The 16,087-nt window shown below is 42.6% G+C and overlaps 1 protein-coding gene across 1 annotated transcript; it reads right to left on the reverse strand.

Moving 5' to 3' along the window:
* Window positions 1-196: 196 nt before the first annotated feature.
* LOC122448957 (probable histone-lysine N-methyltransferase PRDM7) lies at window positions 197-7,918 on the reverse strand. Its single transcript, XM_043480609.1, has 4 exons — window positions 7,765-7,918; window positions 6,834-6,935; window positions 6,349-6,620; window positions 197-265 (listed from the first exon to the last, which is right to left on the reverse strand). Exons 1-4 carry the CDS (start codon window positions 7,916-7,918, stop codon window positions 197-199), a joined length of 597 nt encoding a protein of 198 aa, XP_043336544.1.
* Window positions 7,919-16,087: the final 8,169 nt, after the last annotated feature.

Here is a 16,087-nt window from a genome sequence, read left to right on the forward strand (position 1 = left end):
CTTGTAAACCCTGAAGCTGACGAGACGCAAGCCCCCTTCAGAATAGGACTCAGGTTACTCAAAGTTGACAGGATTTCGGGCCTCCCACCCTGGAATTTGAAGCCATCAGGCTAAGGGTTTATGAGGGCTGCGCAGGGCGCGTTCCCGTCAGCCTCCCCGCTGTCCTGCCGCTCTGCCCACCCTGTCCCCAGGAGAGCTAGAGGTTAAGCGAAGTCCAGTCCTTCTGCGCTGAGGTGAAGTGAAGGGCCAGCAGCCTGCCTGTACACTGTCAGGCACAAGCGACCAATCGGCGTTGTGACAGAGGCAGTCTGACCAATAGGCGCCCGGAGGGTGGGGAGCTGCGATGGAGGCCCCGCCCCACCGCTCGGGGATTGGCTGCTCTGTGGGCGTGTCTGTCAAGCCTCCAGCGCACAGGCGCATCTTGGCTGGTTTCTTAGTTTTCAGGCATGGCCTCTCAGGCCTGGATCCTCAAGTGGGCGGGTTGTCCTCAGGCTGAATGTTTCTTTCCAGTGCCCTCAACTGGTATATCGGCTCCACCAGACTGTAACCGTGCTCCCGGAGTGTATCCTAGGCCCCCCTGTGCCCTACCTTGTCAAATCCAGTTTTGGCAAGAACTCTTATGTGGTGAGTACTGCATTATTCAAGGGAAATGGTGCAATTAACTGCATTCTGATGAGACACAAGATAAACACCGTGTGGTCAAAGATTTAAACACAACGCGTGGAATAAGGATGTTAGAAAAAACTTGGAGGATTTTTAACCTGAAAGTAGAAGTGGCACTGATGAGCCATCTGTGTATTTAATGTACCTACAAAAATGAGGTATAAGTAAAACCTCAAAGCCTTGCAAGTGTTTTCTGTAAGCCGAGGCATCGATCTGGAGGACTGTGGATCCACTGAGCTGAGTTTGCCTGACACCTACTGGCTTCACAAGATAAAATGGGGACACTGTTTCTGGCCCTTAGGTAGCTTTGCTCACAGAAAAATAATGTGATTTCCATGTATTGGAAGCAAAGCGACTGGCTGTAGAATTAGTATCAAGTGGTGGTTGGGAGTCTGGATGGAGAAATGTTACCAGAAAATGAGTTTACCTCTTGATGGGTGCAGAATCAGAAGGTACAACCCAGCCAAAGCTCATGGGAAGGAAAAGTGTATTACTTGCAGAACTATGGAGAACACCATGGAGCTTTCCAGAGCAGGGTCTTTGTAAACCACAGAGTTGGGTAAGCTTTAATCTATGAGTACAGGCATGTTCCGGCTTCTGTGGTGACTCAGATGGTAAACAATCTCTGCATAGCAGAAGACCTGGGTTCAACCCCTAAGTGAGGAAGATTCTAAGAGGAGGGTGGGGCAGACCACTCCAGTATTCTTGCCTGGAGAATCCCATGGACAGAAGAGGCTGGTGGTCCATGGGGTTGCAAAGAGTCAGACATGAGTGAGTGACTAACACTTTAACTCTAAAGGCATGTTCATTAAGGGTCTTGGCCTGTGGGAGACTCCAAGCTTCACTCGATTGAAGTCTTGAGAGTCAGAACCACTCACCATCAGCATGCCTTGCATTCCAGCTGGTCTGGTGTACATATAGCTATCTATTCTTGATATAGATATAGATACCTATTCTTCTTCATATTCTTTCGCCTTATCAGTTCAATTCAGTCACTCAGTCATGTCTCACTCTTTGCATCCCCATGGACTGTAGCACGCCAGGCCTCCCTGTCTATCGGTAACTCCCGGAGTTTACCCAAACTCGTGTCCACTGAGTCGGCATTGCCATCCAACCTTCTCATCCTCTGTCATCCCCTTCTCCTCCTGCCCTTAATCTTTCTCAACATCAGGGTCTTTTCAAATGAGGCAGTTCTTCATATCAGGTGGCCAAAGCCTTGGAGTTTCAGCTTCAACATCAGTCTTTCCAATGAACACTCAGCTCTGATCTCATTTAGAATGGACTGATTGGATCCCCTTGCAGTCCAGGGAACTCTCGAGTCTTCTCCAACACCACAGTTCAAAAGCATCCATTCTTCCGCACTCAGCTTTCTTCACAGTCCAACTCTCCCATCCATACATGACCACTGGAAAAACCATAGCCTTGACTAGACAGACCTCTGTTAGCAAAGTAACATCTCAGCTTTTTAAAACAATGTCTGGGTTGGTAATAACATTTCTTCCAAGGAGAAAGTGTCTTTTAATTTCATGGCTGCAGTCACCATCTGCAGTGATTTTGGAGCCCCCCAAAATAGTGTCAGCCACTGTTTCCCCATCTATTTTCCATGAACTGATGGGTCCAGATGCCATGATCTTAGTTTTCTGAATGCTGAGCTTTAAGCCAACATTTTCACTCTCGTCTTTCACTTTCATCAGAAGGCTCTTTAGTTCTTCTTCACTTTCTGCCATAAGGGTTGTGCCATCTGCATTGCTGATATTTCTCTCGGCAATCTTGAATGTAGCTTGTGCTTCATCCAGCATGGTATTTCTCATGATGTACTCTGCATAGAAGTTAAATAAGCAGGGTGACAATATATAGCTTTGATATGCTCCTTTCCCGATTTGGAACCAGTCTGCTGTTCCATGTCTGGTTCTGACTGTTGCTTCTTGACCTGCATACAGATTTCTCAAGAGGTGGGTCAGGTGGTCTGGTATTCCCATCTTTTGGGAATTTCCCACAGTTTATTGTGAACCCACAAGTCAAAGGCTTTGGCATAGTCTATAAAGCAGAGATAGATTTTTTTCTGGAACTCTCTTGCTTTTTCAATGATCCACTGGATGTTGGCAATTTGATCTCTGGTTTCTCTGCCTTTTCTAAAACCACCTTGAAGATCTGGATGTTCACAGTTCATGTTTTGGTCAAGCCTGGCTTGGAGAATTTTGAGCATCATTTTGCTAGTGTATGAGATGAGTGCAACTGTGCTGTAGTTTGAGCATTCTTTGGCATTGCCTTTCTTTGGGATTGGAATGACAACTGACCTTTTCCAGTCCTGTGGCCACTGCTGAGTTTTCCAAATTTGTTGGTATATTGAGTGCAGCACTTTCACAGCATCATCTTTTAGGATCTGAAATAGCTCAACTGGAATTCCATCTCCTCTACTAGCTTTGTTTGCAGTGATGTCTCCTAAGGCCCACTTGACTTCACATTCCAGGATGTCTGGCTCTAGATGAGTGATCACACCATCATGACTGTCTCCTTCATGAAGATATTTTTTGTACAGTTCTTCTGTGTTTTCTTTCCACCCCCTCTTAATATCTTCTGCTTCTGTGAGGTCCATACCATTGATGTCCTTTACTGAGCCCATCTTTGCGTGAAATGGTCTCATAAGCATGAGTTTTAAGGTTGCTATTGCAGGAAATGGCCACAAGGCGTCAGGACTTTTTCATGCCCAGTTGTGATTCCCTTTAAAGTGAAAACATTCAAGTTTTAACTCCAGACTGTAGTTCAATACGGAATGTAGCTGAAGCAACACCCAAAAACTTATGTGTTCTTTCTGAACATTCTTATTTATTTATTTTAATATTTTTTTTAATTTACTGGCAGTGCCATGTGGCATGTGGGAATTTTAGTTCCCTGACCAAGTGTCGAATGCTCGCCCCCTGCATTTGAAGCACAGAATCTTAACCACTGGACTGCAGGGAAGTCCCCCGAAGCATTATTTTTTTAAAGTAACCTTTATTTCATATTGTAGTAGCATTGATATACCATGTGTTGTTGGTGGCAGGTGAACCGAGTGTATTTTCTGTTTTGTTGTTGTTCAGTTGCAGAGTCAGATCTTTTTGTAGGAGCGTTCCTTTTTCTACAGGCTCTGTTATACTTGCAAGACATCTATTTGTATATACGTAAGTGTACATAAATGTAAATATCTAGGTACATAGATATGTAAATGTCCAGAGAGAGATATAAATGTCTACGTATGTAGATATACAATGTCTATATGCCTAGGAATATACATTCTAGGTACATAGATGCATGAATACCAAGGTTCATAGAGGCATAAATATCTATACACATAGACATATAAATATATATGTACATATCGACATAACTATCTATGGAAAACAGAAAAAGAGACACAGATGTACAGAACAGAATTTTGGACTCTGTGGGAGAAGGCAAAGGTGGGATGTTTCAAGAGAACAGCATCGAAACATGTATATTATCTAGGGTGAAACAGATCACCAGCCCAGGTTGGATGCATGAGACAAGTTTTCTGGCCTGGTGTACTGGGAAGACCCAGAATGAGCGGGTAGAGAGGAAGGTGGGAGGGGGGAACGGGATGGGAAATACATGTAAAACCATGGCTGATTCATGTCAATGTATGACAAAAACCACTACAATATTGTAAAGTAATAGCCTCCAACTAATTAAAAAAAAAAGTTCAATTTGTTGTAAACCATGGGCCCCACCCAAACCCAATGAATCAGAAAATTTTGAAGTGGGGCCCTGCCATTCATGTTTTCTAAGCAAGATTTTCAGTTGATTGTGATGCACATGAAATTTTAGAACCTCAGTGGCTGTTTTTCAAAGTCCCCTTGGAAACGGAACCCTCTTACACTCTTCGTGGGAATGCAAACTAGTATAGCCGCTATGGAGAACACTGTGGAGATTTCTTAAAAAACTGGAAATAGAACTGCCATATGACCCAGCAATCCCACGTCTGGGCATACACATTGAGGAAACCAGATCTGAAAGAGACATGTGCACCCCAATGTTCATCACAGCACGGTTTACAATAGCCAGGACATGGAAGCAACCTAGATGCCCATCAGCAGACGAATGGATAAGGAAGCTGTGGTACATATACACCATGGAATATTACTCCACCATTAAAAAGAATTCATCTGAATCAGTTCTAATGAGATGGATGAAACTGGAGCCCATCATACAGAGCGAAGTAAGCCAGAAAGATAAAGACCAATACAGTATACTAATGCATATATATGGAATTTAGAAAGATGGTAACAATAACCCTATATGCAAAACAGAAAAAGAGACACAGATGTACAGAACAGAATTTTGGACTCTGTGGGAGAAGGCGAGGGTGGGATGTTTCGAGAGAACAGCATCAAAATATGTATATTATCTAGGGTGAAAGAGATCACCAGCCCAGGCTGGATGCATGAGACAAGTGCTCGGGCCTGGTGCACTGGGAAGACGCAGAGGAATTGGGTGGAGAGGGAGGTGGGAGGGGGGATCGGGATGGGGAACACAGGTAAATCCATGGCTGATTCATGTCAATGTATGACAAAAACCACTACAATATTGTAAAGTAATTAGCCTCTAACTAATAAAAATAAATGGAAAAAAAAGAAATATACATTCTAGGTACATAGATGTATAAATACCTACATTCATAGAGACACAAATATCTATACACATAGACATATAAATACATATGTACATATAGACATAACTATCTGTGTATATACAGATATAAATATCTATTTTAATACATATAGACATAGATATATATATATACATAGACATGTAAATATCTGTATACACGGAGGATGGTTACACAGTGGACAATGAAGGAGACCACCTTATAGACAAATAAGTGATACAGATAGTGACATTTATAAGAGCATACTAGGAGAGAGAAACATAAACTATTTCAAACAAAGAGAACACAGCTAAGCAAGATGGATGTGACTAGTTTTAATCTGAGGGCACTAAACCAACAAGACCACAGGGGGTCAGTAGATGAAGGCAAAGTCTGGAAGGGTGAGATAGTGAAAACTAGTTAAATGTTTCACCTTTGTTTACAAAGTATACCTTATAAAATTTTGGATTCATACTCGTTACATCCTAAAGTATGTATCATCCTATATATCCTCATATGCCCACATCCAAACTGTTTCAAATAAAATCAATCATAACTCCAACTTGTTGCAACTCTATTTAGTCAACTGTTGCAATTTCATGAAAAAGACACATTGTGATTCTTTTGTATAGACCAGTAATGGTTAGGATTTCTGTCTATTTTTTTTTTAGGGTCCTTAGAGATCATTTAAAATTTCAACACTTCTCCCTGCTTCACCTTGTTCTGATTCAGTTGACATTGGAAAAGTTATGGAAAGAGTGTTTAGTATAATCTGAACTCACCAGGTATCTATTGTTTTGTGTTCCCACCTCTCTTCTGATGTTTAAATAGAGGTCCTGAGTGTACACTGTGCTCCCAGCTCTCCTCTGACCTTTAGATGGAAGTCCTGTGTTCACGCCCAGGGCACACAGTACACAGGGCTGACTGTGTCATTGCCGACCATGTTGTCACCATCTGCGTCCTTGCATGTAGACATGAAGTACCCCCGACCACGTACAAGTGATTAGAGGCCAGAGGACAGGGAAACGGGTGCTTCTCACCTGCCAGGCGTATCCACTGTTGGCGGCCTCTTCATCGTCTGTGATCTGGCCCTCATAGGGCCCAAAGTGCAGGCCCAGCGGCAGATCGGACGCCTCGTTCCACACTCCAAGTCCAGCGTCAGGGATGCCCGACAGTCTGATGCTTAACCCAGGGGGCAGCGTGAGGGCTGAGCGGTTGGCATGCCCCTTTTCCACTGCACAGTCCTTTACAAAGGTTGGGGGCCCATGGGCAGCACAGCTGTCGATGAAGAAGTTCTGACACTCCTCACAATCTGGAGGTGAGAACAGGGATGAGAAGAGGTATAGTGATGTTGCTGGTCGTAATGCCCTTCAGAAGGAACTGGGGCATTCATGGCATTTGGCCTCGACCCTGCACCCCAAGTCATAGAGGAAGGGGATGGCCGGGGGACCAAATGGTGGGGTGAGGTTAGTGGACCAAGGCCCTGTAGCCCCTTCTCCGTGAGTGGGCCACCGGGGTCACTCACAGAGGTAGTCGTCATCCTGGGGCTCACTGACCTCTTGGTATATGTGACCCTTTCTTTCTCGTAAACTGTACCTCTTCACTCCAGTTTCTTTTCTTCTGAGTTCTAAGATGGAGAACAGAAGCTAAGCAAGGCTGGTGGGGTCTGGGGAGTTAGTCCCTGTTTTATCAGAAAGTGTGAGATCTCCTACCTGTCCATCTATACACATTGTTAAAACTTTCTTATATGTATTTTTCAAACTTTTACTTTTGTAATTTTATGTTTTCATGTTACATTACTTATTTCTTCTCCACGCTGCATGGCTTGTGGGATCTTAGTTCCCTGACTAGGAATGGAACCCACACCTCCTGCAGTGGAAGCATGGAGTCTTAATCACTTCACCACCAAGAAGTCCATTCTCTATACTTTGCTTCTTGTCCCTTTAACTACAGGTTCAGGAGACTGAGGCTCCACTGACCACAGGTGCCCAGTTCAGTGATAGCATCCTGCACTTCCTGTTAGTAGGTTTAACTTCCCAACCTTCCTACTTAGGAAATAGTTCACTGACACATCTACTCAAAAAATATATGTTAAGGGCACATGACATTTAAGGCATTGAGCAGAGGTCTGGGCATAAACACTAACAAAGCATGGTCCCCATCATCACAGCTGGGTTTATCGAACTACTTGTAGGTGTCAGACTTTTGCATTTAATGTAAGGCTTTCAAGCACTGTATGAGTTATGTATCCTTATCTTCACTTTACAGATAGCAATCAGGACCTCAGAAAATGTATAAGATTTTCCCAAGGCCCCAATGCTAACATCATGACTCAGATCCATCCAGCTTAAACCCCCGCCTACCCAAAGACCATGCCACACACCTAGGTCACACTTATTAGCTTTTCTACAGGGATTAGAGGAAGTAATTAGAGGAACTCCCCAAATTTCTCTTACCGCCTTTTTGTCTGGGGTGCTGTCCAGGGGTCCTTGCTTTTCTGTGATGGGGCACTGGTTTCTGAGCCTGCTTGGAGCCACTTGTTTTCAGCAATTTTGCTACTCCGGGCAATTCCTTCAAACTAGATTCCTTACTTAATGGTGCCCTGGACATTCTCTTCCATGTGAGTAAGAGACAACATGCAGTTCTTTAGTTCTTTAGGACTTTATGAACTGTTTTGACATGCATGACTTTAGTTAATACTTTGACAATTCTTGGAAATACCTGATTTGGGGGCGGGGTGGGGGGAGCGGGGAGGCCTGAACACTGGAATGTAACAAAAGGACCTAGGTGGATAGTGAATCAAAACTAGAATTCATATCTTAAGTTTCTTCCCCTTCAACTTTCTGCATAAAAATGAGAGCAAGGCAGGGAGAATAGCTGGAGGTCAGGGAAAGAAGAGGGTAAGTGCTCGTAGAGAGATCCGGGGGGGTTGTATTAATTAGTGGCCCTTTGATGGATGAGGAAGTATGGACAATTACAGAGGGGACAAAACACATCTGGAAAATAAGGTGACAAAGCAGTGAGATTAAGAAGAGAAAAGACGATCGGCAGAAACACATTTAGACAATAAAGAAAATGAGATGAAAGTTGCAGGTTGCCATGTGCTAGAGACAATGTTTGGAATTAAAGTAGCTGGTCACATCAGTTCTCCTTGAACAAGGCTGTATGACTAGCTGATTCTCCTCAGTTTCCTGATCCATGAATTGGTATTCAGGCTAATTCTTAATATTATAGTGGACATGAAATTTAGTAACCTTCAACAAATTGTTTTGTGAGCTATCTAATACAGTAGGAACGTGAGCGTACATCCCTGGTATCAATTTATTCCCTAAACTGCATCTATATTTGAAGTCTAGCTCACAGATACTATCTTCAGCATTCTTTGACCTTTCTACTCCTAGATGAATGCTTAAATGTGGAGTCACTCATTCACAAAACATTCAGGGTCCCTCAGGGGCTTTGAGCTGGGCCTGGACTTCTGAGAATGAATGGGTGTGGGCTGGTCTCTCAAAGCTCACAACACAGGGGCAGGCTAAACACATGATTCCAAACAGGAGAGTTGCTATTAGAGCTCAGAGGGGGAGCTGTTACTCCTCTTGCAAGAAGGAGCATTTGAAATGATGCCCAGATGATGAGTTTCTACTCAAAAGCAGGTAATCTATGTGAAGTCCTTCTGTTATTTTCTTATTTGTTGCTTTTCAGTCACAAACCTGAGGCTTCTCAGGGTTGCGAGTTGCTTCCTCTTATTGGAGTGGGAGGCTCTGAGGTAGGGATCCTGTCTCCTTCTTCATCTTGGACTGTCCACTCTACAAACTGCCCAGCATGTCTTTAAGCTTCTTCATCTTGGACTGTCCACTGTACAAACTGCCCAACATGTCCTTAAGCTTCCCTTAGTCAGATGTCTTAGCATATCCCTCCCTAGCACAGCACAAAAGAACTGAGGTTGAAAACATCTCTCAGATGAATGATATAAAAATGTATGAATAAGCTTCATAGAACTATGGAAGTTTTAATCAGTTTGTAAGGGGTTTAGAGAATGTGCACTGGTTTAGATTGCACTACCAGTGATACTGTGATCTCAGGCATACAATCAAATGTTTTTTACCTCATTTTTGGGATCTATAATGGTGATAGCTATATACCTACTTATTGGTACTGTGGGACTGATTTAAGGTTTAAGTAAGTTTATTCACTTATAATACTTAAAGTCTGAAATATTATGAAAGTAATGTAACAACAGAACCGCCCACTACTGTTGTTCTTACTAACTATAAAGATGGTGATGATATCAGACAGTGTGCTAAAGATTCAGGGCAGGAAGGCAGCCGTCTCCAGGATCTCTGTGTTTTCTCCTGTTCTCACCTGTGACTGGATCCCTGAGGAGGATATTTTGGCAACAGGATTTGGGAAATACTCACCTTCTTGTGTTTACTGTGCTCCACTCTGGAGGCAATTGAAGAAGGTTTACCTGAAGAATGATGAGAATCAGTATTTTGATTGGTAAATGTTTCCAAACTCTGGGTATTCTATCTAAGGAGACATAATTCTAAGCCAGAGAGTGACAAAGACAGTGATTACCAAAGGAGGAATGGAAGATGATTTCTGTATCCTCACCTCCCATGGTTCCACTGGGAGCATTACATAATTATCTTAAAAAAAAAAAAAAAATATGAAACTTCATCTGTTCCTCATCTGATGTTCATAAAGTATCTAATAAATTTCCTAGTCTTTCATGACAAAAGTGCTCAACACTGTAGAAATAGGAGGAAGTGACTGCAATATAATAAAGGTCATATATTGAAAGTCTACCTCTAACATCATAGTCATCAGTAAAAAAGATCAAGAAAAAAAGGCAAGGATGCCCGTTATCAACATTTCTGTTCACCATAATATTAGAAGTCATAGCCAGGGCTTTAGGTTAGAAATGGAAACAAAAGGCTTCCCTTTGGAAAGAAAGAAGTAAAATTATGTCTCTTCACAGGGCCATGGTTTTATGTGCTGAAAAATCTTTAAATCCACACACACCAAAAACTTGCACAGAACATTGCATGGTACAAAATCAACATTCAAATATCTTTCCATGCATGAAGAATGACCATTCCACAAAGGAAAATAAGAAAACAATCCTATTTATTTCTTATTTTTTTAAAGCTATATTCAAGAGCTAAATTAAAAAAAAAATATTTCTTTTTATTTATTTGTTTGTGACAGGTCTTTGTTATGGCATGTGGGATCTAGTTCCCTGAATAGGGACTGAACCCAAGTTCTCTGCATTAGGAGTGTAGAGTCTTAGCCACTGGACAAATAATCTTATTTATAATAGCATTGAAAAGAATGAAGTAATTAGATATAAACTTAAGGAGATGAGAGACTTATATTTTGAAAACTACAAAATATTGCTGAAAGGAATCCGACATAAATAGATAGGTGTCTCATGTTTATGGATTTGGAGGCTTAATATTTTTAAGCTGTTCATACTACCCAAAGCAATTTAAAGATTCAATGCAATTCCTATTAAAATCCCAATGGAATTTTTTTCAGATATAGAAAATCCATCCAACAGTTAACACGGAATCTCAGAGCACCCCAAATAGGCAAAGCAATCTTAGAAAGAACAGCAAAGCTGGAGGCCTCTGATTTCAGAACATACTACAAAGGTACAGGAACCAAAAGAGTGTAGATTTGGCAAAAAATGTATGCTTAGTCACTCAGTCTTCTTGACTTTTTGTGACCTTTTGGACTGTAGCCCACCAGGCTCCTCTGTCCAGGGGATTTCTCAGGCAAGAACACTGGACAGGGTTGCCATTTCCTTCTCCAGGGGATCTTCTTAACCCATGGGGTGAACCCGCATCTCCTGTGTCTCCTGCACTGAAGGCAGATTCTGCACCTGCTGAGCCACTGAGGAGGCTGGCTGGCATAAAGACAGATATGTCAATCAATGGAACAGTATAGACAGGCAGAAATAAACTCTTGGATACATGGTCTAATGATCTTCATCTAGGGTGTCAAGATAATGGGGAAACTTTAATCCCTGTAATGAATGGTGCTGGGGAAACAAAATAACCAATTGCAAAATAATGAACATCTTACATCTTGAAGAAAAATCAATTCAGAATGGATTGAAGACCTAAATGCAAGACTTGATAAGACTCTTAGAAGACAACAAGGGTGAAGAGTTCAGGACATTGAATCAGCAATGATTTCTTAGATATGGTACCAAGTGCACAATATTAGTAACAAAGTACAAATAGACAAATGAGATTAATCTTAAAACCTCTGTGCAGCAAAGGACACTGAACAGAGTTGAAAAGGCCACCTATAGGATGGTAGAAAATATTTGTAAAATATGCATGTGATAAGGGATTACTAAGCATACACCAGTATGAAGGCTATGTATCAGCCAGGAAGAGAACCTGATTGACCATGATGGCATCTTGATATCAAATTTCCATGCTCCACCCTTGTAAGAAAACAAATTTCTGTGGTTTAAGGAATGCAGTCTGCTTTGTTATGGCAGTCTGAGCTGACTAACAGTGAGAGAAGGAATTGAATAGACATTTCTCCAGAGAAAATACACAAATGGCCAACAAACATATGAAAAGATGCTCAATATTACTAATCAATAGGGAAATACAAACTGAAACCTTCTGTAATGGGCAATGTGTATAAGAAGACAATAGCCAGTTTGGTAAGGATATGGATAAATTGGAACCCTTACACACTATTGTTGGCAATGTAAAATGTTGCAAGCTTTCTAGAAACAGTATGGAGTTTCCACAGAAAGTTAGAACTGCTGTATGATCTAGCAATCCCACTCAAGAGTGTATTTCCATAAAAAATTGAAAGCAAGATATTGACTAAATAGTGGGCACATGTATGGTCATTTCTGCATTATTCCCAATGGGCAAGATGTGTAAGCATCTAAATGTTCATTGGTGGATAAAAATAAAGATTTTTGTATAAGAAATATGTTATAGCTATTATATTCACATGCACACAACGGAATGTTTTGAAGCCTTAAAAAAGAATTCTGTCATATGCTATATCATGGATGGGCCTTGATGATATTATACTAAGTGAAATGAACCAATCAAAAAAGACAAATATTGCCTGATTCCACTTCTATGAGGTATCTAAATTAATCAAATCCATTGGAACAGAAAATATAATCGTGGTTGCCAAAGGCTGTGAGGAGGAAGGATTGGAGAATTGTCACTGAGTGGGTTAGGGCTTCAGTCACGCAAGATGTAACATTTCTACAGATTTGTGGTACAGCAATGTGTATATATATCCCCGGTGGCTCAGTGGTAAAATATCCACCTGCAATGCAGGAGATGCAACAGATGCAGGCCCAATCCCTGGGTTGGGAAGATCACCTGGAGCAGGAAATAGCAACCCACTCCAGGATTCTTGCCTAGAGAATCCCATGGACAGAGGAGCCTGGTGGGCTACAGTCTACGGGTACGCAGAATCAGACATGACTGAGCGATTAACACTGTGGCCACTAACACTAACGTGTACATAGTTAGCAACAGTGTGCCATACACTCAGAAACTGTTAAAAAGGTAAATAAAGACGTGCAGGCGTGTGGTGAACCGAGGCATATGTATTCCCTATGAAGAATCTCTCCTTATGTCAAAACCTTTGCAGACAACCAAAGGTTTGGTTTTCATGTCCCTTTCACTAGTTTTCACAACCTCAGGGAACAGAGGGACTTCCCTGGTGCACAGTGGATGAGAATCTGCCTGCCAATGCAAAGGACACAGGTTTGATGGCTGGTCCAGGAAGATTCCACTTTCTGCGGGGCAGCTGAGCCTGTGTGTCACAAACTACAGAGCCTGCATATGCTCTGCAACGAGAAGACACTCACCGCAACCAGAGAAAGCCCATGGACAGCAATGAAGACCCAGTGCAGCCAAAACTAAATAAATAATTTTTAAAAATCTGGGACAACAGAAATCCATAGATGGAGAATCATAGAACTATCTAAATTGTTTTCTCCAGTCTAGGCAGATTAACTCTTCTAAACTCTTTGAGCAGCATAAGAGGAAGTGAGCTGCTCACTTCTATTTTATAATAAGTGTACTTCATTTTATTTACCTGATGCCATCTCTGGTCAGTGAAATGTGGGAAAGATCATGGAGAATAAATAGTTCTCTCCAACCCTTTCCCAGAATCAAAATATAGAATTAGTTTAACGTTAGGGTAAGAAGATCATGGGTTTTGTTTTATATACATACATAAATAATGTATCTTGACATAATATGTTAATTACTTCCTTTTCGAAGAGATTTAATCCAATAACCAATGAGATTAGTATTAAATCTGTTTTGGTGAATTTATTTCTAAGGTTTCTTTAACTGCCTTTCACTAAGAATGTTTAGCAGAAATCATTCTTTTTTAAAAAGAATGATAAATTTTAACCATAAAACTTTTGAGAATTACACTGGAAAACCTATACATTCATCTTCATTCAGGCTTATGTAAATATTTGGTCACAACCACTTCGGAATGCTGCAAATTATGTTTTCCTTGCTAACGGCTGAGATGAAGTTGAGACCTAAGCCCAGGCTGGTTTCAGGAAGACACCTCCACATCCTCCTGGCCTCTCACCTTGCTGCCTTGGTGTCCATTCTTCATCAGAATCCTCAGTGTCATCTACCTGGGGCTTGATGGCCTGCCTGCGGTGATGCATGAAATCTGGTTGAGTGGCTCTGAAACCTGGAAAGAAGAAAAAATATTTCTTCTAAGAAGGAGAAACAAAGCACAGAAGCAATGGAAAGTGTCACAAAGTCAGGGAATCAGTGGGATGGGCTAGGAGAATCTAGAATAAGGCAAGAGGGTCAACCTCCGTCTGGTACAGAACTGCAAACATTTCCTCCAGGTTAGTCTCCACAGAAAAGGGAACTGTGAGCAGATGAAGCCACCTAAGAGTCAGCAAGTGAACACTGAGGGTGAAGACCTGTTTCATGTTTCCCAGGCTCACAGGCACCCAGCACTTCCTGTTACCTATAGCAATCAGCGCTTCGTAGTTTCTTTTCACATTCCTATATCGGATTTTTTCCCATTCTCCCATCTCTTCCCATTGTTCCTTGGAGAAGTATACGGAGATGTCTTTGAAAGCATCTGTGGCCTAAGGAAAATAAGAGATTTCATCAGTGCTTTACTAATCTAAGTCAGACCTTAGAGCTGGGCCTTCTCCTCCACCTTTTGTGCAGGGAGTAGCCTGAAGCTACTGGATGGTCTGTGTGAGACAGGGATGAAGGCTTTCCTTCCCGACTGTGTCCTGTTTAACTGAACAAATGCTGAGCATTTTCCTAGCTCTCCCTGGACACAGAGCAGTTGACGAAGCTAGTGTCCTGTTTTGTCCCACTCCACCCCCCCATCTCAGACAGGACCAGGCATTCCCATCCTGCGCGCCCTCTACAGCGAGCGAGCGGCTGTCTGCGGGGGCCACAGCCGCGCGGCCGTCAGGAGGGCTGCGCCCTGCTCCACTGAGACGCTCTCCTGGGTGCCTTCTGCACCGCGGCCCCAGCACCCCGGGGGTGGACACCGCAGTGCTCACAGCACACACATGGCGCACACTCACAGTACACACAACACACACGGTACACACAGTACACACAACACACCCGCAATACACACAACACAAACACACCCACAATACACACAACACACCCGGTACACACAACACACCCAACACACACCACACACCCATGATACACACAACACACACAAAATACACACAACACACGATACACAGTACACACACCATACCCGCAACACACACAACACACACAACACACCCGCAATACACACAACACAAACACACCCACAATACACACAACACACCCGCAATACACAACACAACACACACGGTACACACAACACACCCACGATACACACAACACACCCAACACCCACACACTTGCCACAATACACAACACACGATACACACAGTACACACAACACACCCACAATATACACCACACACCCAACACACAGTACACACAACACACCCGCAATACACACAACACACATGATACCCAGTACACACAACCAACACACCCGCAATACACACAACACACATGATACCCAGTAAACACATCCACAATACACACAACATACACAACACAACACACCCCACACACCCAACACACCCAAAATACACACAACAGACACGATACACAGTACACACAACACACCCAATACACAACACCCACAACACACCCACAACACACCCAAAATACACACAACACACACGATACACACACAATACACACAACACACCCAATACACAACACACACAACACACCCCACACACACAACACACCCAAAATACACACAACACACGATACACAGTACACACAACACACCCAATACACAACACACACAACACACCCACAACACACCCACCACACCCAACACACACAACGCAACACACCCAAAATACACACAACACACACGATACACAGTACACACAACACAGTACACACAACACACCCAATACACAACACATAACACACCCACAACACGCCCAACACATGCAAAATACACACAACACACCCAGTACACAACACACACAACACACCCAGTACACACAACACACCCAAAATACACCCAACACATGATACACACAACACACAGCACACACAACACACCCACAATACACACAACACACACAACACATGCAAAACACAACACACCCACAATACACACAACACACACGATACACCCAACACACACATAGCACACACAACACACCCACAATACACACAA

The sequence above is a fragment of the Cervus canadensis genome, chromosome 10, assembly GCF_019320065.1.
Source record: "Cervus canadensis isolate Bull #8, Minnesota chromosome 10, ASM1932006v1, whole genome shotgun sequence".
NCBI lineage: Eukaryota > Metazoa > Chordata > Mammalia > Artiodactyla > Cervidae > Cervus > Cervus canadensis.